The following is a 25,532-nucleotide window of genomic DNA, read 5'->3' on the forward strand; positions in this document are numbered from 1 at the left end:
GCCCATCTTTCGTCATCCGGGACCCACGCGAGAGCTTGAGTTTCCAAAAGCCCTTTTCCTTAAGACATTACACAATGCGAATGGAATCATATTTAAAAACATAAAATGTCTATCACACGGTGAATATGGGATAATAGCTTCCCATGTTTTCCTTTGCTCCTATGGATTCTAACTTCCATTCAATGCATCCTTCTGCCTTAACTTGGGCTCTATTACTTGTAGCAGCTTGGCGTGTTTATTAGCTTTGATGGCATCCATTTTTCCACCACTACCAATTGTGTAAGCTACACCCACCTTCCTCATCTCCTCCATACGCTGGTCGGCTTGTTTGAGCACAAGATTATTGAATCCACCGCAAAGACCCCTATCACCGATGACCACAACTAGGGCAACTTTCTTCACGGGCCTAACTTGAGTCAATGGAATATCCACATCCTTCGTCTGGAGCTGCTCATTGTCTTAGGCGTGAGATGCTCCTTTTAATAATGTCATGGATTCTGGGCAGATTTCCTTGGACAAGGGTTGGTCTACCTGCTTTTAAACATGAGGTAGACTCTTTCTGAATATATGGCTTCCTATGGTGTGAGCATCATTTACTAGACACCTCCCTTGCATCACACGTTTTTTCTACTTGTGAACTTGTCTTTAACTGACATGTTCCTCGCTTTTCTTCCTTGTTTGCTACAGCTGTTTGATTTTCCTTTCCTTGGCACGATATGCTTTGTGGAGCTTTTCTCTAATAACTAATGGCCTACTCTTTGACTGTCGTGACTAGCTTTGTGATCCTTTTTAGTGCCTGCGTGAGCTCTTTTTATATGCATGAATGACCCTGTTCTTGCTTTTGATTATATTTTTGTTTTTGAACATGCCTCATATCTTCTTTCCATAATGTGTGCTTCATTTTTCATGACGTTGCCTCAGAGCTGGACATGTATCTTCCTTTTACCTACGTAGGCTATTTTGTTGAAGTTGTCCCTCTAAAGTTGCCTTGCTCTCCTTGGAAAACATGGGTGTTCCTCAAACTTGGCGGCTTTAAACATGCCTACTGTATGCTCCTTTCTTTTTAAAATCAACTCAGGCGTGGAGCTCTATTACTAATGATTTTTTCCTGTGCGAATGCTCCCTTAAGCTTTCAGCCGGCTACTCTTTTTTTACACATGTGGGGTCTCATCTATGTGTGGAGTGTCTGCTATGAGGTGTGGCATCTTCTTCTAAAATGCATGGACTTCTTAAATGGCTTTCCCTGCTATTGCTCACACAACCTTTTAAAACTCGCCTTCTTCCTAGCGTCTTGGACATGTCTTATTTTTTGACATGAGTTAAAGGCGTGGGCTGCTTATTTCATACTGGGCAACTTTCTCAACATGCCACCTCCTCCTTAACTCCAGCTACCACTTTGACAAGCTTGCTTGCCCCTATGGAGTGAGTTTTCTTTAGTTTGGAACGCCCTCAATAACATACAATTATTCAGATATAAAAATTCTTCCAGCTTGCCCAAAAATTGTGTACGTTATGCAATGCTTAAAGAAAATTTTAGCGTAGCAACAAATTAATGCAAAAAGAAAAAGAAAGCCAATTCCCATCCAACCTCCATTGAAGAGTGCACATGGTATTTGATAGAATTCCAATACCTCATTGCATTAGTAGTATTGGCATTCAAAGCCAACAATGTTCTTGACACCACACATATCTAGTGTTATGACTACTCATCTAATCACATCATTGAGTCCAAGGCAAAGTCCCCCACATGTAACAATTGTTGTTTTTATCTCATCAGGATAAAAGTATATTTCTATGCTTGGCCCCGCATGATGTATCCACAGGGATCAAACTCAACCAACTAGGTGATTGAAAAGAAGTGGAAAAGTCAATGATTCAGAATTGGCTGGGTGTAAGTGCCCATACATAACTGATAGTCATTACTTGTGCATAAATTTCCCCTTTTTTGACCCCTTGACTAGTCCCATCTTTCTTTTATAATATCCCTCACTCTTGCATGGTGATGCTTATCAATAGGTGACACTCCTTGAGAAAGGGCTTCAGATACTATCACCAAATTTGCCTCCTGAATAAGACTTCTACCATTAATATTGCTAAGCTCTTTGTGAGATGATCATAATTTGCATGATCCTCGTCTTGAAAACATTTCACTTCTTCGTAGTTCTGTCAACTTGATAAAATCAATCGGACCCGAAAGTGGGTCCGGCTAAATTTTTTTTGTTTTCAAACAACTAATTCCTTGAAATGATCCACTGACATCTTCAAAATGTATGGCATGAAATTTGATCACAAATTGATCATTTAAAATTCATTTTATCACTTTCTGCCAACTGTCAAATTTGCACCAGAAGGTCCGTTGACTGGCCTTAAAAACTGACCAGAACACCTGACCGAGCTCTGAAAATTGGCACACTGACTCTCTGTTCCACATACTTGCACCCTATCAAATCTTGTCTCATGAAAAATTCAGGGTCAAAAGATATTTGTTGTCAAAGTTGACTTCTCATAATTGCCTGCAAGAAAACAAGTCAGAAAGCAATAAATTGGGTTCGAATTTGGCTTCAAAAATTGGGCAAATGAGCACATGGGGAAACAAAAACTAGGACATTGGTTCTCTGTCATGAGGACAATATGGATCTACAATTTGGGCTCATGACGAATAATAGAATGCATTTGGCGATTTGTCAAAGTGGGCTACTTGGATCTGCTGACTGGAAAGATTTACAAGATAACGATTTTTGCAAATGGAATTGACCTAGAAAAGTGTGCAAATGGATTCATCATGACTTAAAAACTGACACACTTGGAGTATTTTTAGAGGAAAACATAGGGGTACAATCCATTTGATCTTACCAATCACGAATCTCAAGTTATGACGTCTCGAACAGGGGTACCAAACAATCTGCAAGTATTGACACCAGTAAAATTTTAGAAATTGCGTTGGAATCACGTTTGAAAACTAATCAAATGGATTCATCATAAGCTAAAACTTGAAACATAACAAGTCTCTGATGTCTAGAATGCAACACAAAAGGAAATTTCACATTTTGGTCAATTGGTCAAAAGTTATAGCACGTCAAGCAAGGCTTCCCAAAATTCAGAATTACTTGAAAAAGCATGAAAACAATAAATGACCAACTTTGAGGGATTCAAAACCTAGTCAAATGAACTCGAAATGACTCAAAATCTAAAACGTAGGTTCTCAATTATGGACATTAGATATTCCCAAAGTGGAAAATCACAAAACATTTCTGGGTGCAAGATATTCAGATACAAACAAAGCCTCCTGTCGTTGTTTGACACTTTGGTGAAAAATGCAAATTTGACATTTTCTCAAAAAAAGACTTTGCCGAATGGCTTAGAACAACAGTTTAACTTCATGAAACAAGTAGGCATACTGAATGAAAGGTGATAGAAGCATTAAACAACTCTTAGGCCTCAGACTGACAGTCGGGTACGTATGCATTTAAAAGTGTTTATAGGGCTCAATTTTCTCAACAGTGCTCAAAATTTGGGCTACACTTTTGAGCGCCAACACACTCCATTTTATTTGAAAGTTCATCACCATTAGTAGAATGTGGGTCAAACTCTTGACTTCGAAATGCTTACGTTCAGGATTCAATGCTCCATTCTTAGGCAATGCATTGTATGCCTGATCTATCTCAAAATTACCTAATTCTTGGATTGAACAATGATAAAAAGTCTTTACATCATGAATTAGAAGTACCATTGGAGGGATGACCGAGTGTGCTCCTTTGGGATTCTTCTCTTCAACAATTGCAGGGTACAATTTAAATTTAAGTGCTTCACAAATTATGTTCTTAACCAATATTTTAGAATCATTCCTTATCTTCATGCTTGATGAAGCTATCATAATGCTCAGTTAATGAAGAACTCTTGATAATCAATGGACTTTTAGCTAGATGAATTGCTTAGAGGCTTGAAGAATTCTTTGTACAATTTGACCTCTAAATTTGCGGTGAAAGAATGAACCCTCAATTTCACCTTTTATTAAAATTTCAACTTTTAGGGTCTCATAAATGCTTCATACTATGGTAGGTGGAATTACTCTATTAGATCTTCAATCTCAAACTCGACATGAACTATACATCATGAAGCTCAATTAGAACTAGCTGCCAAACCAACTTCACTCGATTTAGCCATATGACTTGGTTGAGGCATAGAACCCGACCTTACACAGTTATGCCTAAAGAATACCTCGATAATGTCTGACAACTCGATTATAACTAAGATTTGATTCAGTTAAAACACAATTCTTCCATTTGTCCTATTGCATTTGATATGCTGATTTGGACTTGCTTGCTTATTGGAACTGATGTAGGATCTTATATTTTATTCATAGCTCTAGTGGTCTCCTTGTATGCTTATTTAGAGGTGGTTGTATCACCCAACTCATTGATTTGGGTGTCAACAACTTCAAAGTTTTGACTTGAGCTTTCTAGATATTTCCTTACCCATTGTTGATTCCTTTGAGTCTTGATCTCATCAATCTTATTCTTGCCTTTATTTTCTTCATTAGTATTCCTAGTAGCCTGGTTCATACAATTTCTTGCCAAATGACTGATTTCTTTACACACATAACATCTTTTGGTAGGAATCCTTTCCCTAAAGTGAGTCCTTACACAATTTTCTCTAATGTGTCCATATTCTCTACATAGATAACATCTGTACCATGCGTTGCAATCCCAACTGATAAATGCTCTTGGTCTTGGTCTAATGTTCCATTGCTTTGTTATGCACTCAGAGGATTTATGACCTTACTTATTACATGTAAAGCACTTTCCTTAAAACTTTTGTTTATCTTTATATTCACTTGCTCTATGTCTAGGCTTATTGTAACTATAATAATTTCCATTGAATTTTAACTTTCCATTACTCTAGCATTTGTTTGATGAGTATCCTATCTTTTCATAATGGTTGCATGTAGGCCTTTTATTCTTTTGAGCTCCTTGTTGTGACGATTCTCCTTGTTCAGTGTAACCTAATCCAATTTTACCTTTGTGTCTTTTCTAAGATAGTTCAATCAACTGATTCATAATTTCTTGTGATCTCATCATTATTTCATTGGTTTCCTTTTCTGCTCTAAGATCATTCTTCAACCTATCATTTTATGTTCTTAGATTGATGACTTCTTGATTTGCACCATTAAGATGATTTATCGTATCTGTCTGATGTAGTGATAGCTGGTGGATTTCATTGTCCTTTTCTTCTATTCTTGTGTTGAGTAATCTTTTATCTTCATTTGCTATCTCTTTATCATTTTCAGCTTTGATCTTTTGTTCCATGACTTCATATATCCTGATTGAATGAATTTCTTGTTTTCTTTTCAATTTCCCAACTTCTTGCAAAATGAGGTTCCTTCCAAGTAGATCTTCTATAGCTGCATCTACTTCTTCAAAACTTCTTTCTCTGCAAATGTCTTTAATTCTTTCTTTTGTGTATAGATTGTCATTCATCTGTACTGCCAACTCTTTTGTTCTTTTCAGGGATAGAGAGAGTTGATCCTTTAGTTTCTTGATTTGTTCCATGGCCACATGTAGATCCAACTCTTCATTCTAACATCTTTCTCTAGTTTGTACACTTCCATTACCTCAGATCTTTACTCTCAAGTTGCTAATTTTCTAACAAGAGAACCTTGCTCTAATACCAATTGTTAGAAATGTAATGATGACCGAGTGACTGAGAGGTTGAGGGGGTTTGAATCAAGAACCACTTAAAACTTCTTTCTCTTAATTCCACTCTATTAGAGAACATCAAGTAATAAAAGAAACAATACCATAACACTTTGACACAATATTTGGTAACCTAGAACCCTCCAAGGAGAAGGTAGAATTGGAGCGAGAATGACATCCATAATGCTTCACTACTGCAATAATAAAGTTGGTCTGTTAGGGCTTACAACTGATCACTTCTAGTGATCTACTTGGTTAAGAGTAAGTGGGACTACCTAGTCCACCTTGTAATATGATTTATATAATACAATGAAGTATGCACTTAGCTAAGTGATTCTGCAAGGACTATTAGGTTCACCTGGTTAGAGGATTTGAGACTAATGCACCTGTTAGGATGAATCAACAAGTTGATCTCTACTTAACAACTTTTTTTATTGATGAAGATCCTTTGAATAATATGATGATCACCTGACTATGATAGATGAGTCTATGCTTTGCCTTTGTACTTCTCAGTAGCCTCCTAATTAATCTGCTCTTCCATTATCCTAATTCACTTATGATAATGAATACATGTAACTCCAAAATGATGATTTGGATGAAACAAGATATCTTCCATATATACCAATCCAAATAGTAACTCTACATTAGGTCGGCTACAATAAAAATTCAATAGTTTCAAAAATAATTACCAAGTCAGCTCAATGTTGATACTCAGGTCTAATAGCTTACTTGAGTGATATGTTGATACTTGGGCAACACTGTCAACTCGGCTAACTCTGGCACTTGGTTGAATTTGGATGCTCAGTTCGCATTGATCACTCGACAAACTCTGTTGGCTCGGTTCACACTACTTTGCCTGCTCAGTTCTCATTCTGAAACTGGAATGCTTGGCTAACTCAATTTACAATAGAGCTTAGTTGATACTATTAACTCAGTTAACATTGCACTAGGCCGGGTTATATTAATGCTTGCTACCTAAGGGAAAGCTTGGTTGCAGTATTGATCACCTTACCATGATGACTAAGTGTTTTGGCACTAATTGACAATATGCCTTGCCATAGGGTCAATATTTTCTTCTCTCGTCACTCTCTTACATCCTGAATCTGGATAACAAAGTGTGATTCATAATGTCAATGTTACAAAATTCCTACACAGTAAAACCTGAAGACTACAACATCATATCAACCATTTGTCAATTACACACCAAAATATCATATTTATGTTATAATAAACTATTAAATTTATGCTCATATAATAAATTACAATTGCTATTTATTTTTGAAAGGATGTCTTTACATTGCATTTATAATCTTAGAATCCAAAGATTATTTTTTTGTGTTTTAAAATTTATCTAGACTATTTTTTATCAATGAATGCTTTTGACTTGGGCTATGAATTACTGGGGTCATATTTGAGGGACCCCATCCACAATGTGCTTACATCTGAATGTTTGAGGTAGTAGTGGCTCTCATGTTTGTCTTGTGTTGTGGCATCATTTGATCCTTATGCCTTTTCTCCTTATCACTCAAAATCCTCCTTATATCTCCTTATTAAAGTGACAATTGGTAGTGTCTTGTCCTCCTTATGTCCCCCTTATGTTAGGACCACCTCTATCAATGTGAACCTTATATCTCCATTCATTTACCTCAACCTTATGCCTCCCTTTTATCTGTTCTTATGGTGGTTAAAGCTCCCTCCTTATCTCTCAAATGAGCGAGAGTTACAATCAAAACCCCTTATATATCTTGATCATATAACAATGCCCCTTGTAGGAATGTCCACCATGGCTGTCAACAATCATACTAGTATTGGTTTTGATATGTTGAAGGTAGCCTCCCATTGTAGTTAGTTAGAGCATCAATTTGTACAATGTTTGGTGGAGACCCCATTAATGACACCTTCATCAAAGACCTCAAGCACAAACACCTAGACCACAAACCATCAAAATTAGAGCCTTCCATCTTTGAAGTGGTGGAGAAGAGATGTTATTCAAACCTGTGACACCCTATCAATAGAACCTATGACATACCCATCACACTACGTGGTGAACCCTAATCTAGACTAATATTTAGTTACATAAAAAACATACATAAACAAATTTACAATCTTAAAATATAAAAAAAAAATACAAAAAAAAAAACACTACTAAAAATCAAAACATAAAAGAATGTAAAAAGATTAAAATACTTTAAATGTATGTATTATATTATGAATAAAAAATTAACATTAGAATACATCACTCATCAATGTAGTTTTCCATATTTCTTTACCAATTGCTTTGATTATCTCTATAGACTAAATTGTTGAGTGAAAAGTAAAGCACAAGTAAAGTATAAGGCAATGTTGTAGTTAGTAAGAACATCGATTAGTACAATATTTGGTGGAGACCTTGTTAACAATGCCTTCATCAAAGACCTTAAACATAGACACCTAGACCACAGACCATCAAAATTAGAGCCTTTTATCTTTGAAATGGTGGAGAAGAAATATTAGTTGAACCTATGACACCTTATCAATAGAATTTATGACATACCCATCATACTACATGATAAACCCTAATCTGCAATAATTTTTAATTACATAGAAATAATACAATAAAAAAGATATGATTTTAAAATATAAAATATAAATATAAATATAAAAAGTAAACACTACTATATATATATGAATACATTACTCACTAGTGTAGTTTTCTAGGTTACTTCACAAATTGCTTTGATTATCTCCATGGACAAAGATTTTGTTATAAAGACAAATAATCTGTGATGTTGGGTTTTAGATTGTTGAAGACAAGAAAGAGGGAGCTGCCGCAAGGGTTTAGAGAATTCGAGGCAGCTCGACTCAGCTCTTTCAAATGGCGCGTCCAACTGCAAATAACATCAGACACATTTTGCGCACTGCACGAGCATCCTTCAAAGATTCTCTTGCGCCCGATACGCTCCTGGTAAAACCATTTAATTCTGCTTCTACTTTCACTCCCAAGATTTCAATCACAGGAATTGACGCTGCGACCAAATTGATTGAAATTGAATCTTATTTTCACTTACCTGTACACTTGGACTTTAGCTTGTTGCGCAGTCTCAGAAGAACTTCTAGAGAATAACTTGTGAGCAATCTTTTTTGAAAGCAATGTTTTTGGGTTACACTTGCTGATTCATCGCCCGGACGAAAAATAAAATTGGATTACAATTGAAAGTATAACTCTTCAGAAGTACATGAGCTTCTTTTGAAAACAGAAAAAATAAACATTTTGGCGAGGATTCAACACGCGAGTACCAGTTGCGGTTTTCCTTGAATCCATCATAGAAACTATTAACAAATTTTATTTTTCCATCCTTTGAAGACCCCAAGCTCTTACCATTCTAGTAACTATTTTCATTTTAAATGAGAACTTCCGGGAGAAATAACGTGAACAAACTTCTTTTGTAACTATATTTTGGGTTATGTTTAGTGATCCGTCATCAGCTTGAACTATGCATTTGAGTTGCAAATGAGAGTTCCTTAATTAGATTACCCTTTGCCGAAGCTTTTCTGGATTATCTGCCTAGACGCCTTTTGTTCATTTTTTGAAGTGCTCAATTTTTGTTTAAGCTTTTCTATATTTTTTGCGTGGACTCGTTTTATCCATCTTTTCTATTTAGCCACTTCCGTCTCCTTCAGCGGGAAGAATGTTGGTTAGGATTTGCAGGCCATCTTTAGCTTTAAGGATATCAACAAAATTAAAAAAGTGCACAAGTATTTATGAGTGACCGAGGTGCTGTTTCATGTTCCATGACGTCATATTCTTCTATACATGTTCCATGTTTTATATCCTGAGTGTAGGAGGAGGTAAGGTTTGAATTGTTGAATTTCTTTTGAGCTTGGCCATAAGGTTGAAACTTGGGGGATACAAAATTTAATCTCATGTAAGGGTAATGTGAATAAGTGCCCTCGTGAGTTTACCCACTTGGTGGGTCCCATATGGTGATTTTGTATATGGGTTTTTGGTATAACATAAAATACTGGTACCCTTGCCCTTGGTATCTTGTATATATGGTGAGTTTTGAAGTCATAGATCAGCTAGGATGGGAATTCAGCATATGAAATTTATCTGTCGAAAGACCTCCTACTCAGCCAAAAATACCTACTCCTTACATTGCTATAGAAGACCTTTCTTGTGGAAACAAGATATATTCACTTCTGCACTTCACTTTCTAATATCCGTAGATTATTCTTTTTTTTAAACCGCATTCATGTCAATATCATACTGATGACCAAGCTCTAGAGTAAAGCCGGTCTTGCTATCAACCTTGTAGATAGATATTACTTAATATGGTGACATGGCATTAGACTGTTGTAGAAAGTGCTGGAGATTTCTTATTGCCTTCCTTTGTTGATGACTTAAAGTCTTACACATTTTGTTTGGTGGTGGTGTTGTTTCAGGATGCAAATTTGTGTGCTCCCGCATCTGGAATATGTACCTTTTCTGGGCTGTCTAAAGTTTCTGTTTTCCAGCAACGCCTACCAGGTTTACTTCGTTTTCCTTAAAAATTGTTATTGATTTGAGTTGCTAGAGCCTGGTACTCATCTTGTTTGAGTGCATATGTGGCAAAAGATTTGGAAAATCGAAAAATTATAAATAGTAGTATATATTTGAGGAAAAAAAGAAATTTCACCCTTGCCCATGAGTAATTCTGAAAAGAAATGTCTGAATAGAAACTTGCAGCTGAAGATGCTTTCCCACAGGTAAAATTGTTCATCAATGAAGTCAATGATGTTGAAAATTGGCTTTACTCAGTTGGGATGTCATATCTGCTTGACCTGTTGGGTGAGAAAAATGAGAATAATGCAAATTTTGAGCGACTTTCTATGTCTATTTCCTCAATTATATCGTTCAAAATTTCTTAACAATTTGTTGGCTCCCAAGTTCTGTGATTTGCTTTCATTGACTCATTCTTGGTTGAACAAGTCTAGCCAAGTGTGAGCGAAGTCATGCTTCTTCAAGTGATGCCATTGGCTCAATGATTGAGAAGATGAAGACAATCATAAATGAGAATTGGAGGACCTTAAAGAAACTTTCTTTGAGCAAGTGAACAGAATTATTGAAGAAAGGTCAGACATGTTAAATTTTGAATATATATGAAATTATAAATGCATTGAATTCAAACACAATATGCAAAATGACAAAGAACATAGTAGACTTATGCTGGGAAAACCTTCCTCCTAAGGGTGAAAAACCCTGTCCACAAAATTGATGATTTCTTTATTGAGTTGTCAAAATAATTACAGTAATTCTCACTTATGATTGAGAATTTTATTCGTTCAATCAAAAGCCTTGATCCTCTCTCCTGATTGATCACGCAGAATATAACAGTAGAATTCACAATTAATCACAAAAGGCTCACAGATACAATAGATTCAAGATAGACTTTACTGAAAGAATATATTGATCATACACAGATCACACATACAGCAGTAATCTCTACTGTCACTACAAAGAATAACATCATAATACGATGACACTGCAATAATAAGAGTTTGATCAAGTACATTGAAGACGACTTGAATACGGGAATCACACAGTGATCAAAATCTGGAACTCACGATACACACATACCACAGGTCCAATCACCAATTATTCCTTACATAAATACTCAACAGTAATTATGCTTTCATTTGGTTCATTGAATTGACACTTCAATGCAATCAAAGTGTAGCACACAGAAGACAAAGAGCCCATCATTACACACTGTTGACAATGGATGAAGAAGTGACCATACAACTCGACACTACCTCCATGATAAGGAATGAGTGATAGAAGATGATGCTATATCATCGTAGATTCAGCAGTTACAAAAAGAGAATGAAGGAGATAATGAAAATGAGAATGGTTGCCATCCAGATAAACTCCCAACAACTGTAACCAAAGACGTCTCACTATGCCAACAAGGACCATCCTCGATGGCCACATAAAACACAATAATGAAGTGAGCAACATAAACAGTTTGATGCCAATAACATGAGCTACACAATGCCATTAGGAAATTCAAACTCATAACACATACTGAATCCTTCAAAGCAAGAGCTCAAACATGAGAGAGTCCATATGACAGTGCATATCAAAAATATGATAAGAATATATCATCATCGCAACAGTGTTTCTGAGAATCTTATTGCAGATCATCACAGGCATGAAGGATCTCGAACCGGATAGAGAAAACAGGATCAAGGAAGAGCATCCAAATAAATGGACAACTTAAATAATGAAAACACAGTTCATCAGTCTAGATGAAATTCAAAGAAGCTCACATCAGATCATCATAGGTAATTGAACTCTCTCACAGCTACACTATCTTTAACACTCCCTCTTAGCAAGAGAGAGATCATAAATGTCATAGTGTCTCAACCTGACAAGTACAATGGAGATGTAACAAAAAAAAGTGTCAATAACAAAATCTCATTACAGATTTTCTCAATTGTAAAATTGTTGTTGCAACATGACATTCACCATGGCTCCTCCTAGAGGGCGAAAAACTAGAAAATTAAGTCATGGATACATGACATCCACTATGACTACTCCTAGAGGGTGGATCCACCATAACTACTCAGAGGGTGGAACAAGGGCTTTCACCTCAAACTTCTTTCGCAGAGAAGAATGCATTAACATGGGATCACACCTTGAACTTATTCTTCATAGAGAAGAACGCATTAACAAGGGACCACACCTTGAACTTGTCCCTCACAGAGAAGAACTCATTAGCAAGGGATCATACCTCGAACTTCTCCTCACAGAGAACTCGTTAAAAAAGGCTTTCACCGTAAATTTCTTTCGCAAAGAAGAATGCATTAACAAACATTTTGTGTATTGTAGTGATTGCATCTTGCTATATATGTATTAGACTTTTGAGTATTACTACGTAGAGTATATATCAATCCATATATGATTAGTTCATTTGTCTTAGCTCTTTAGAACTTGTAAGTTGTAAGCATACTGTTTGTTTAGAGTCTCTGTGACTTTGTAGAAAGGATTATTGGTTGACTGTGAGTAGACGTTAATCATAAGGAAGGAAACTTATATATTTGATTTGTAATCTGAATAAAGGCATCATCTTTTGGTGGGCTGGGTTGTTTCCCTCAAGAGGAGTGTTTTTCCGAGGATAAAATCTTCATTGTTATATGTTTACCTGAGTTATTGATTTCATTTGTTGCATACTCATTATTCTGATTCAAAATTTAACATGGTACCTGAGCGGGTCTAAGGAAACAATCCAGTACCAGAAGTATTTAGTTATACTTTTCTCTTTGCTCTACTTTTTGGTTGTTTGTTTCAATTCTTTAAAATGGTGAAGGGACTGAAAGTTGAAAACAAAACGGATGGTTCTTCAAATTTCTCTTCATGGAAGTTTAGAATTCCAATTGCACTTGAAGAGAATGATCTTCTTGACTGTGTGAATTCTGATGTTGAAGAATCATTTGGAGAAGGTGAGAAAGCTCAATGGAAAAAGAGCAAGACCATGACAAACAAGATTTTGATCGATTCTGCTCAGTACCATCTGGTTCCCCTTATTTCAAAATTGAATTCAGCCAAAGAGATGTTTCAAACTCTGAAGGACTTGTATGAATTTGATGACACCAGTAGAGCTCTTTCCCTGAGAGGTCAACTTTTGCATGTTAATATGGCTAGAGGAGAATCAGTTGTTTCATTCTTCATGAAGATTAAAGAGTTCAAGGATAGACTCAATGCAATTGGAGAATCCTTTGCAGAGAAAGATTTGGTCATGTTAGCCATGAATGGACTTCCCCCACTCTTGGGAATTCTTCATTCAAGGATTTAGTGGGACAGATGAACTTCCTCAGTTTGATAGGTTGAGAACTCATTGCATTGAAGAAGAATGCATACCAAAGGCTAGAGGCAATGGATGCAAAACTCATCATGAAGATGATCATGTACTTGCTGTCCATATGGATGCAAAACTCATGATGAAGATGATCATGTACTTGCTGTCCATACTTCTAAGGGAAAGGAAAAAGGTACCTTCAAAAGGTTCAGAGACAATAGTTTTGAGTCAGCCCCTGATTCCAAGAAAAAGAAGAAGGATCTTTCTAGGATGTGTTTCAGATGTGACAAATTTGGTCATTTTGTTAGAGATTGTATTTCAAAACCCAAGCATCAAGTGGCTGCTACAAATGTTGAAAACTCTTCTCCTCAAAGAGAGTCAAGTGAAAATTTTGAAGGGTTCTTATTTATTTCTGCACTTTATAGTAATGTTCCTACTAACAATGATACATGGCTTATTGATATTGGAGTCTCTCATCGCGTTACCAGTTATTGTGAGCATTTCTCTAATTTGAAGGAAAAAGATTCTCATCTTCAAGTTATCATATTGGTGATGATGCATGTTATTTTGTGAAGGATGCTGGTTCTACTTCCTTTCAGTTGGATTCCGGAATTCCTCATCTGAGTGATGTTCTTTGTGTTTCTGGTATTAGGAGGAATCTGATTTCTATTTCAGCATTGGAAGACAAGGGTTAGCATGTTGCTTTTGCTGAAGGCAAAGTTCGTGCATGGAAGAACACCAACATTTAGACAGCTTGAGAAATTGGTGCATATCATGACAATCTTTACAAGCTTTCAGCTTGTCCTATCCAAGCTTTAGCTTAGGATTCTACAAGTTCAAGTGAGCTATGACATAAAAGATTTGGTCACTAAAATTTCAAAACTTTGTCTTCAATGGAGAAGGTGGTGGTTGGGCTTCCAAAGCTGAACCAAGATCATGAAGGTGTTTGCAAAGGGTGTGCTCTAGGTAAGAGCATTAAAAGTATTTTTCATAGTGGTGAAATTAGAGAAAAGGATATACTAGTGTTGATGCATTCTGATTTGTGTGGTCCTATGGCTGTTGCTTCCCTTAGTGGGTTTTTGGTATTACGTTACTTTAATTGATGACTTCTCTCGTAAGTTATGGATTTGTTTTCTTAAATCTAAAGAATTTGATAAAGTGATGTCCAGATTTAAAGAATTTAAAACTCTTGTTGAAAATTTGTTATAACAAGAAGATAAAGGTTCTAAGGTCTGATAATGGAGGAGAATATCTCTGGTATATTTCAATTTTTTTGTGTGTTGAAGCTGGGATTAAGAGGGAATTCTGTGTTCCCTATAATCCTCAGCAAAATGCTGTAGCTGAAAGAAAGAATAGGACTATTGTTGAGGCAGCGAAGGCTATGATCCATGATCAAAGTCTTCAAACATTTTTTATTGGGTAGAAGTTTGCACGACAAGGATATATATATATTCAAAATTGTAGTCCTCATCAAATCCTAGACAAGATGACTCCAGAAGAAGCATTCTCAGATATCAAACCTGATATTAGTCATCTCATAATTTTTGGATGTCCTGTCTACATTCATCTTCCAAAAGAGAAGAGAACTAAGTTGGAACCTTCAAGAAAGAAAGACATTGTTGTTGGTTATAGTGAATTAGCAAAAGCATACGGAATTGACATTCTAGGTCAGAAACAAATTGAAATCAGCAGGGATGTCTATGGTGATGAAGATGTAGCTGATTCAAATTCATCTTCTGTGATTCAGAGGCAGAAGACAAATTTAGAAGGCTTTGCTGATTCTGTTGATCCCGTTGATCCTATAGATACTTTTGCTGGTCCAAGAAACATTTCAACTAATAAGAAGAGACCTCTGTGGGCTCGACATACTATGGAAGAGGTTGAAAAATATGCAGCCCTGCGTGACACTTTGTGAGAAAGGTAAAGATCTCATAAGTTTGTAGGATATGTAGCCTTGATGAGTCACATTATAGCATCCGAGCCTTCTAGTTTTGAAGAAGCTTCAAATCAACAAGTGTGGAAGGATGCCATGATCGAGGAGCGTCAATCCATCATAAAAAATGTCTGGGACATTGTTTCCAGGCCTAGAGGTAAATCTGTCGTTTCTTCTAAGTGGCTGTTCAAAATTAAACATGCAGCTGATTGGAGTGTAGAAAAATATAAAGCTAGATTTGTAGCTAGAAGATTTTCACAAAAGGAAGGCATAGACTATGCACATGTAGCATGTTGCACTTCTATTAGAATCATCATAGCTGTTGCAGTAGTTGAGGGTTGGAGACTTCATCAAATGGATGTAAAAATGATATTCTTGAATGACATAATTGAAGTATACATTGAACAACCAGAGGGCTTTGTGATTCATGATTAGGAATCACATATGTGCAGGCTGAAAAATGCTTTTTATGGTCTTAAACAAGCTTCTCATGATCGGTATGAGAGTATTGATCATGAGCTTGAGCTTTCGAAAGAATGACATTGATCCAAATTTATATTTCAAGGTAAGTTATGACAAAGTGTTGATCTTAGTGCTTCATGTTGATGATTTGTTTCTTACTGGTGATGATGATCTCTTTATTAACTGTAAGAAGGAATTAGCTTCTGCATTTTAAATGAAAGACCTTGGTCTCTTGCATTAAGTCCTTGGGCTTGAGGTATGACATAAACCAAATGAAATTATTTTGAGTCAAGGGAAATATGCTGTTGATATTTTGAGGAGATTCTGTATGCTAGAGTGTAAATCTATGGTGACTCCTATGGAAGCTACTCTGATAAAGTTACATGAGGTTGCAGCTGATGAGAAATTGTCGTTGATGTCTAAGTCATTGGTATTTTAAGACATCAGAATGACGAGAGAATATACAGATTTAGAAGAAAGTATGCAGAATTTGTAATGAAAGATAGTGATGTTATGTGCAACAATATTATATTGTTAAGACAAACAATACATACAACAACTTAAATAAGACAAAGGCCAGACAATGAATATACAAAGGATTAATAAGAAGAAAGCTTGGCAATAGTGAAATATCCTCACATGCATAACATATGAAGATCATATACAACGACATGTAGCGACAACAACATGAGTGAACGATAATGATGAGAGAGCAGCGATTTAGTCACAATACCCTGCAGTGATGAGATAATACTCAAAACAAATAACAATGGAACAAGACCATGAAATGAGGATAATGAGTGGACTACTTAACATACACACATGGAGTCAAAGAACTGTTTCTATACAATGTTTAATACGCAGAGACAACAACAGGGAATTAACAAGTATAATAGAGACATCATGGCAAATGGCAAGTCTAAAGGTAGTATTCAACACAGAGGAATATTCAACAATATTTCGAAGGCCTAAGAAAAGATTTACGACAACCACATAAAGCAATAGTGTCCATATCAAACACGGCAGCCATTCCTTTAAAGCAATCAGTTTCAGTGACGTTGGAGATAATAGAGGCTATCAACAATTAATATGAAGAAATAGTAATAATGGTCAAATACGGCAAAGACTGCTATATTTGAGTAATAATCGAATGAGATGTAGCATCTTCAGCGAAGGAGAGTATGTATGCACCAAGGAATAACATAGTTAATGTTTAGGTAAACATACGACAATGATCAAATAGTGATTGTGTTTGAACAGTTTGGACACATGTTGGAAATAGAGTCCATGTTATCTTGGAGAAGAGTATGTCTGTAAGGAAAGACGACAATGGAACTAATATATAGATCATTATGAAACAAAAGAAAAAATAACAGTATTCAGCATTATATAGACAACCACAAATATAGGCTAGAAGATAAATATGCTGGCAAGACTGATTTAAAAGAATTACTATGTAAAACTGATTCAAAGGAAATGAGAAGGCACGATTAATTTAAGAAAATATTAATCTAATTTATTCAGTAACAAACAATGCATATACCAAGAGGTCCGATTAATAAAGTTAAGAAAAATATTTAATGGAAAGGTGCGATTATAGTTAGAGATAAAATGTTAATAAAAGATAAGATCCGTTATTTTGAAAAGACACAACTGCCATTGGACATGGTATAAAAGAATGTCATCTTATTTGAAAGGAAGGAAGTCAACAGTTTGAAGAGTATCAAGAGAACAAATAGAAGAGATATAATCAGATTTTTTTCGATATATATATTTCAATCAGAATAATTTATGCAGTCTGACAACTGATAAAAGGAGGAACATATATATATATATATATTGAAGGATTACTGGCTGAGTTTAGATAGAGATTACAATGCATCCATCATCAAGTTGAAAAAGCAACTATACAAAGGTGGAAATTTAGATTTATATTCAGAAGTGAAGTAGATGCTTTGCTTCAAGGTTAGTGCCTTTAGATGGTGGGAGTTGCAGTTTCCAGTGAGTTGGTGCTCATAAAATTAGAGGTTGGAGACTCTAGTAGGTTGGTGCCTAGAAAATATTGTAAAAGAACAAATTAATATAAAAATCATATATTTGTTTTGGTTTTCTCATCTTTTGGGTTTCCACTTGAAATTGTGTGTCATTGTGTTCATAATTGTTTATTTCAGCATTTAAAGATACTGTTTGGACAAAAGTTCTAAAGTTTTTATTACACTGATTCACTCTTTTAGAATCTACTTCAAATTTAGTTGATTGTACCATGTATAGATAGTTAATTGGTTCTTTAATGTGTTTGGTTAATACAAGGTCTGATATATGTTATGATGTTAACACTTTAAGTCAGTTCATGTGTGAACCAAGACAAATTCATCTTGTGACAGCTAAACACATATTGAGATATGTTTCTGGTGTAGAGGGATATGGTCTAAAATATTCTTCTTGTGTAGAGATGAGCTTGCAGGGGTTCTTTGATTCAGATTGGGCAGGATGTGTGCTTGAGAGGAAGAGCACTTCAAGACATTTTATCTTAGGTTGAACTGTGATTTCATGGTGCAACAAGAATCAATCATGTGTTGCTTAGAGTACAACTGAAGTGAAAAATATTGCAGCTTGTGTGGCTCCAAGAGAAGCTGTGTGGCTTTGCAAATTGCTTGTAGGATTGTTTGGGCAGCCTTTGGAGCCTACAGTGATTCTTTGCGATAACCAAAGCTGTGCGAAGTTTTCAGTTAATCCTATTTTCTATGATAGAACGAAACATGTGGAACTAAAATATCATTACTTGAGAGATATGGTTCAAAGGAAAGCAATTGAGCTCAATTATATTTCTACAGAGGAGAAGATTGTAGACATTCTCACCAAGCCACTTCCTTAGTTTCAATTTGAACTTGGTATTGTGGAGAACGATGGTCTTGTTGAGAGAGAGTCTTGGCTTTAGTGATGTATGCATATTGTTAATGAGTTCTTCTCTTTGTAAGGGAGAAGTTTGACCTTTGTTAATGAGTTCTTATGTGTGAGAGAAGTTCAAGGTGCAATCCCTTGTTAATGAGCTCTTTTCTATGAGAGGTGTCCGAGGTGCAATCCCTTGTTAATGAGTTCTCTATGAGAGAAGTTTGAGGTGAAATCCCTTGTTAATGCATTCTTCTTTGCGAGAGAAGTTTGAGGTGGAAGCCCTTGTTCCACCCTTTGGGAGTAGTTATGGTGGATCCACCCTCTAAGAGTAGCCATGGTGGAAGTCATGTGTGAGACTCCATGGCTTAGCTTCTTTGTTTTCTATTTCATCCTTTGGGAGTAGCCACGATGAATATTGTTATGCTGAGATAACCATTTTATACTATGAAAATTTGAATTGTAAATATCTATGATGAGATTTTTGTTGACATTCTTTTTACTTGCAGCTATGTGTACTTTTCATGAGTTGACATATTGAAAATGTCTCTCTTGCTAAGAGGGAGTGTTGATGTATGTAGCTTTGAAACAAACCTTCATACCTCTATTCATTTGCAGCAAGTTCTCATAATTTTTTGTGTGCTTTCGTACTTGTGGCTTTGCATTAATCTTTCAACTAGTATCGTTCATTATTGTTCGTTGCTTCTACTTCATCGTTGATGCTGCTTTGTTCCTGTATGACGTCTCTTCTTTGTATTGTGTGAGAGTTATTTATGCGTATTGCATAGCCTTTCATCATTCATTGAATATTGATGATGTCTAGGCATTGTAATGTTTATTTGGCTTTATTTGACATGTCATTGGTTTTGGTTCCAAGTTGGCATTCTCATGCACTTAAGGTTTCCTCGATGGCATTAAAGGCTTGTGCTTTAGTTATGATTGTTGTCGGTTCCTTTCTGTGTTCATTGTTCCTTATTTTGAAGATGTCAGTTCATCATTCATTATTGCTAGGTGCTCATGGTAACTGTCATCACTTCATTGTTCCTTATTTTGAAGATGTCAGTTCATCATTCATTATTGCTAGGTGCTCATGGTAACTGTCATCACTTCATGAGTATGAGTAACTGTCATCTTTCGTTTTGCACCGTTTTTGGTTTTCTCTCTTATGTGATCAAGAGTATTATCATCGGATATTATTGTTTATTTTGGTATTTAGTGGAAGTGTCTTCCTCAACGGATATTTCTTCTACTCTCTATAATTTGAAGTTTATGATGCAAGGAGTCAACATCATTTTGTCGTTCTGTGTGGTGTGCAGTACGTTGACTTTGAATTGATGGTTTTGTGCATGGTTGAAAATCTCAGTTTCAGCAATATCTTGGCCATCCCAAAATAATTCAAAATCTTGAAATCACCAAAAACTTGGTGAAAAAATTGGCACTTTTATCAAACATTTGAAAATATATAATTTCTTAAAGTAATCTTAAAACACATACATATAAACCAAATTTGTAGACAATATGGTGATTTGAGATGTCCAACATATATTAATCAAAGTTTTGACATAAATGCATAACAATTAGAACTTAGAATATTAACTTTTAACATAAAACCATTGATCAAATGACAAAAAACAAGTGCAACATCTAAATAAACATAAGTTCAATACATACTGAACTCCATGAAACAATAACTTCTGAATACATATTAAATTTCAGTATCAATCAAAACTAGAAGTAGAAAACATAAATTGCATCTACTAGTAAAGCTCAAAAGAAATTGTTGCTGTTGGGTGGGTGTTGCTGAATTAGCTGCAACATGCTCAATAGGTCCCTGCATATGTGCCTCAACAAAAATCTCTGATCGATGACCTCGCTCATATTCCTCCTCCTCGCGTGCTGCCACTTTTGCATCCCAATCATCTACCTCCATCTCAAACTCAGCTAGCTGCTCATCAGTTAACAAAGGATCTTCATGCACATCCATATCATCACCATTAGGAGGAGCAATCCTATCTGCTTTATTTGGATCAATGTCATCCAAGTCAAGTGCTTCATATGAAGCGTGCCCTCGCACCCTCTTTTTGTGCAATTGAAGGTTCTATCACACATAAACCAAGTCATTCAAGTGCTTATGAGTCAACCTATTGTGCTTCTTTGTGTGTATGTTCTTGAAAGTACTCCAATTTTGCTCACAACTAGAAGCACTACAGGGCTGCAATAATATTTGAATGGCAAACTTTTGAAGCTTAGGTGTTGTGGCACCATAATCTTCCCACCACAAATCTACAAGGGTAAAAAAGTCATTTTTAAAGTGGTCAAGATTCCAACAAACTTATGTGCAAAATAAATGGTATAATAAAAGAAAGCAAATGTACTTTTTTACCTGGTTGTTTGGTGTATCTCCTACATTTGCAATTAGGAGAAGAAAACAATGACCCCTCTTCCCTCTTGTAGCTCTGTAGCTCATCAAGTACGAGGTCTCGAAGGCCCAATCCAACAACCAATCTCTGAATACATGTTTCTAGGCCAACTTAATCTCTGCATCTGCTCGAGAAGTGTCGGAGAAATAGAACATGGGGTTCAAATAGTAGGCAGCTGCAATGAATATGCTGGTGGAGTTGTCAGTTCCACCTGCAATCGATTATGTTCCATATGGGTCTATATTTAGTCTCATTTGACTATACAAGTGTTGAATGGCCTCTCTGGTCCTATCCATGGCCTCATATAGATACCCCATGGGGTTTTTGTCCCAATTCACCATTCATAGAACCTTCACCAGCAGTGTTGACACTTGGACATAAAATAATATACAAAAATCAGCTAATTGCAATATTTGGAAATTAAAAAATAAATAAATGAAGACTTGAAAACTTATGTTGATGATCTCCTCCATTAGCATGCCAAATCTAATATCAAACACAACCTTCACAACCTTCTTTGCTTTGGGCTTCTTGGCATAAGGACTCTCTAACCATTCCACACTCATAAGCATATGCCTCAAGTTGTTATTTCTTGATTGTCTATGATTATAGATGGCATTAGCTTCCCTTATAATGAAGGAGTAGAAATTCATGCTTCTACAAAAATTGAAGACTTGAACCACACCTCCAAGAAAACACAAATAGATTTGCAACAAAAATTCAAAAATTACTCCAGCAGATTGTTTATTCAAACAGGGCAACCAAGTCTCCAAGCTTCATACAATACCCTTGAAACTCACTCGAAGTCAAACCAACAGCATACACAAGATTCAACAACAATCTGAACACACTAAGATCATCCATGATCTCATTATTTCATATGGTTAAGCATATATAATCCTTGCATCTTGTTTTAATTTCATAAAAAGTAAAACTTTTAGAATAAGCATCCTTTTGAATTGACATCAGATTCTTTATGTGGAGAAGCAACAGTAACGTTTGCAACAACTGCTTGATGTTTTAGTTTTGATAAACTATCTCTGGCAAAGTGACCATACTTGTCATATTTGAAACATTGAATCTTGGAAAAATCCTTCATCTTCTTTGGTTCAAGAGATGAATTAGAATCCTTATCTCTATATCTCTTAAAATTTCCTTTCCTCCATTCACTTCCTTTCTTATTAGCTGTATGAACAGAAAAATCATGATCTTCATTTGTGAGATTTCTGCCCATTTCCTCTTGCCTCAAATCTGCATTCCTCTGGATTGCAGTCAGCTTAAGCGGTCAAACTTGGGTAGTTCATCCCTTCCACCAATCCCTTGAATTTAAGATTCCCAAGAGCAAGGGAGGCCATTCATGGCCAACATAACCCAGCCTTTCTCCTCAGTTGATTCTCCACTAGCATTTAGCAGATCAATTCAATTCTGTAATCTTCGTGAAGAAAGATACAGCAGGTTCTCCTTTAGCCATCTTAATATGTAGAAGTTGATGTCTCAATGTTAGGGCTTTGCTAGGGCTGTTGAATTCGTACAAACTTTGAAGATGCTTTGGCTGAATTCAACTTTGATATAACCGGTGCCAAATGATCCTTAACAGAATCAATTAAGATTATCTTTTTCCATTATATTGCTCTTTCTCCATTGTGCTTTCTCAGTGTCATCAGTAGGCTCAGCTATATCAGTCTTCACATTGTTAAGAAGATTGTCCTCTTCTAGTATAGCAAGTAACCTGAATTTCCATGAAGTGAAGTTGGATGCTTCATTTAACCTATTTTAAACTTCCAGTCCATTCACCGTTTTTAGAAGCTTAAAACAAGCAAATTGAAAGTAGAGCAAAGAGTAATATATAACTTAACGATTCTGGTTCTGGATTGTTTTCTTAGACCCACTCTGATAACATGTTAAATTTTTGAACCAGAATATATATATATATATATTGAAACAGAACACATAGGATAACAAAGAGCGCAAAAGACTTATCTAAGGAAAAGCCTCCTCCTAAGGGTGAAAAACCCAGCCCACAAAATTGATGATCTCTTTATTGAGTTCTCAAAATAACTACAGTAATTCTCACTTATCATTGAGAATTTTATTCATTCAATCAAAAGCCTTGATTCTCTCTCCTGATTGATTACTCAGAATATAATAGTAGAATTCACAATTAATGACGAAAGATTTCACAGATACAATAAATTCAAGATAGACTTTACTGAAAGAAGATATTGATCATACACAGATCACACATACAACAGCAATCTCTACAGCCTTTACAAAGAATCACATCATAAAATGATGACACTGCAATAATAAGAGTTTGATCAAGTACATCAAAGGCGACTTGAATACAGGAATCACACTGATCAAAATCGGGAACACACGATACACAAATACCACAGACCCAATCACTGATCATTCCTTCATAAATGCTCAGCGGTAACCATACCTCCATTTTCTTCATTGAAGCGACACTTCCATGCAACCAAAGTGCCACACATGGAAGACAAAGAGCCCACCGTTAGACACTTGTTGATGATAAATGAAGAAGCGACCATAGAGCTGGACACCCCCATGATAAGGAACGGGTGATAGAAAATGATGCCATATCATCATAGATTCAGCAGTTACAATAGAGACTGAAGGAGAGAATAAAAGTGAGAACGGTTGCCAGCCAGAAAAAACTCCCAACAATTGTAATCGAAGATGTCTCACAATGACAGCAAGGACCATCCTCGATGCCCAGACAAAAAACAATAATGAAGTAACATAAGCAGCTCGATGCCAATAACACGTGCTACATGATGCATTAGAAAATTCAAATTCATGTCACATACTGTAGCCTTTGAAGCAAGAGCTCAGACATGAGAGAATCCATATGACAGCGAAGGCCAAAAATATGTTAATTGATCATCACAACAGTGTTTCTAAGAACCTTACTGCAGATCATCACAGGTTTGAAGGATCTTGAACCAGATAGAGAAAATAGGAACAAGGACGAGCATCCAGGTAAATGAGCAACCCAAATAATGAAAACACAGTTTATCAGTCCAGATGAAATTGAGAGAAGCTCACAACAGATCATCATAGGTAGTTGAACTCTCTCACAGCTACACTATCTTTAACAAAACAGAATGTCCACCTGGCTACAATTTGTTTTCTTCACATTGAGTTCAAAATATTATAGTGTTGAGTTTCTTTTTGTGCCAATGAGGATTGCCCCATATATAATTTTAAGTCATTGAAGTGTACAAGGTAGCATTTTGTACTCCTCTTTAATCTTGATTTGAGGGATGTAGTTACAAATGAGTTCATTGACTTTTTACATGCCAATGGTCAAAGTATTCAGGCGTTTTTAGATAAGTTCAATAAGAATCCTCATAGTTGGTGGCACTTGCATGGACAACATCTCCAGTACTTGCAACTCTTTGAAGTCAAAATTTCATCAGGAATAGGTTCTGTAAACATTTTTTCTGCTCTCTAGAGTTTCAGTTATAGTACTTTAGACATTTATTTCTTATATTCTATTTAACTCTAGCTCTTTACTTTGTCTTAATAGGTTGCTAGTTCATCTACCCTTGAGAAGAATTGGAGCACATACTTTTTCGTCCACTCAATAAATAGATTGCTCTAGAAAAGGATAGAGAACATAGTGTATGTGCGTTCTAACTTGTGCTTACTTTTGCATAAACAACATGGCTACAAGGAAGGGGGCAAAAAGTTGTGAGATATAGGACTAGAGCACATTGACTTTGGTGCTTTCACTTCACAACATGCTTGTGGCACCAGTAAAACCAAGTTGATGAACTTGATATTATTATCAAATATTGAACTTGAAGTTTGAACTATGAATATTTTATAATATTTATCATTTATTTTTTAAGTAACATTCAAGCTTATGATGTTGCTTTGTTGTTTATATGATGCTGTATGCGATTCTAAAATTAATTTTTGCTTTTAGGCTGCAAATATCATACATCTGTAGAGAATGACAGAATGAATGTCACATCATTTTCTACTTTCCCTTACCCCTAATTTGTAATGTTATAACTTGCACAGTAGGAGATAGAATACAAATTATGCTTCAAATACTTGATAATAATATGCCATTTTAAGGGGGCAACCGCTTATCCACCTCAAGGTGGATAATTCCAATAATCTTCAATAAGAATTTCATACTCAATATCTTAAAACAAGACACTGTACCTCCTATATATACCCTTTTATGACTAATATAGCATTATGGCTGACCTATAAATATGACATTGTAGGTGTAAGTCCCAATGTAATACCGATAATATGACTTAATTATGAGTTAATGCAG

General features: G+C 35.8%; 1 protein-coding gene across 1 annotated transcript in view; it reads left to right on the forward strand.

Annotated features, from left to right (window-relative positions):
- The first annotated feature begins 8,470 nt into the window (after window positions 1-8,470).
- The window catches only part of LOC149543309 (chaperone protein dnaJ GFA2, mitochondrial-like), a 110,640-nt gene continuing 93,578 nt past the window's right edge, over window positions 8,471-25,532 (forward strand). Inside the window, exons 1-2 of the mRNA XM_089798144.1 lie at window positions 8,471-8,637; window positions 10,116-10,200. Coding sequence (XP_089654270.1) covers window positions 8,548-8,637; window positions 10,116-10,200 — 175 coding nt within the window. The 5' untranslated portion in view covers window positions 8,471-8,547. The remainder of the gene's footprint in view (window positions 8,638-10,115; window positions 10,201-25,532) is intronic.

This window comes from Cupressus sempervirens, chromosome 8 (genome assembly GCF_028749045.1).
Source record: "Cupressus sempervirens isolate cs-2001-9-10 chromosome 8, ASM2874904v1, whole genome shotgun sequence".
Lineage (NCBI taxonomy): Eukaryota > Viridiplantae > Streptophyta > Pinopsida > Cupressales > Cupressaceae > Cupressus > Cupressus sempervirens.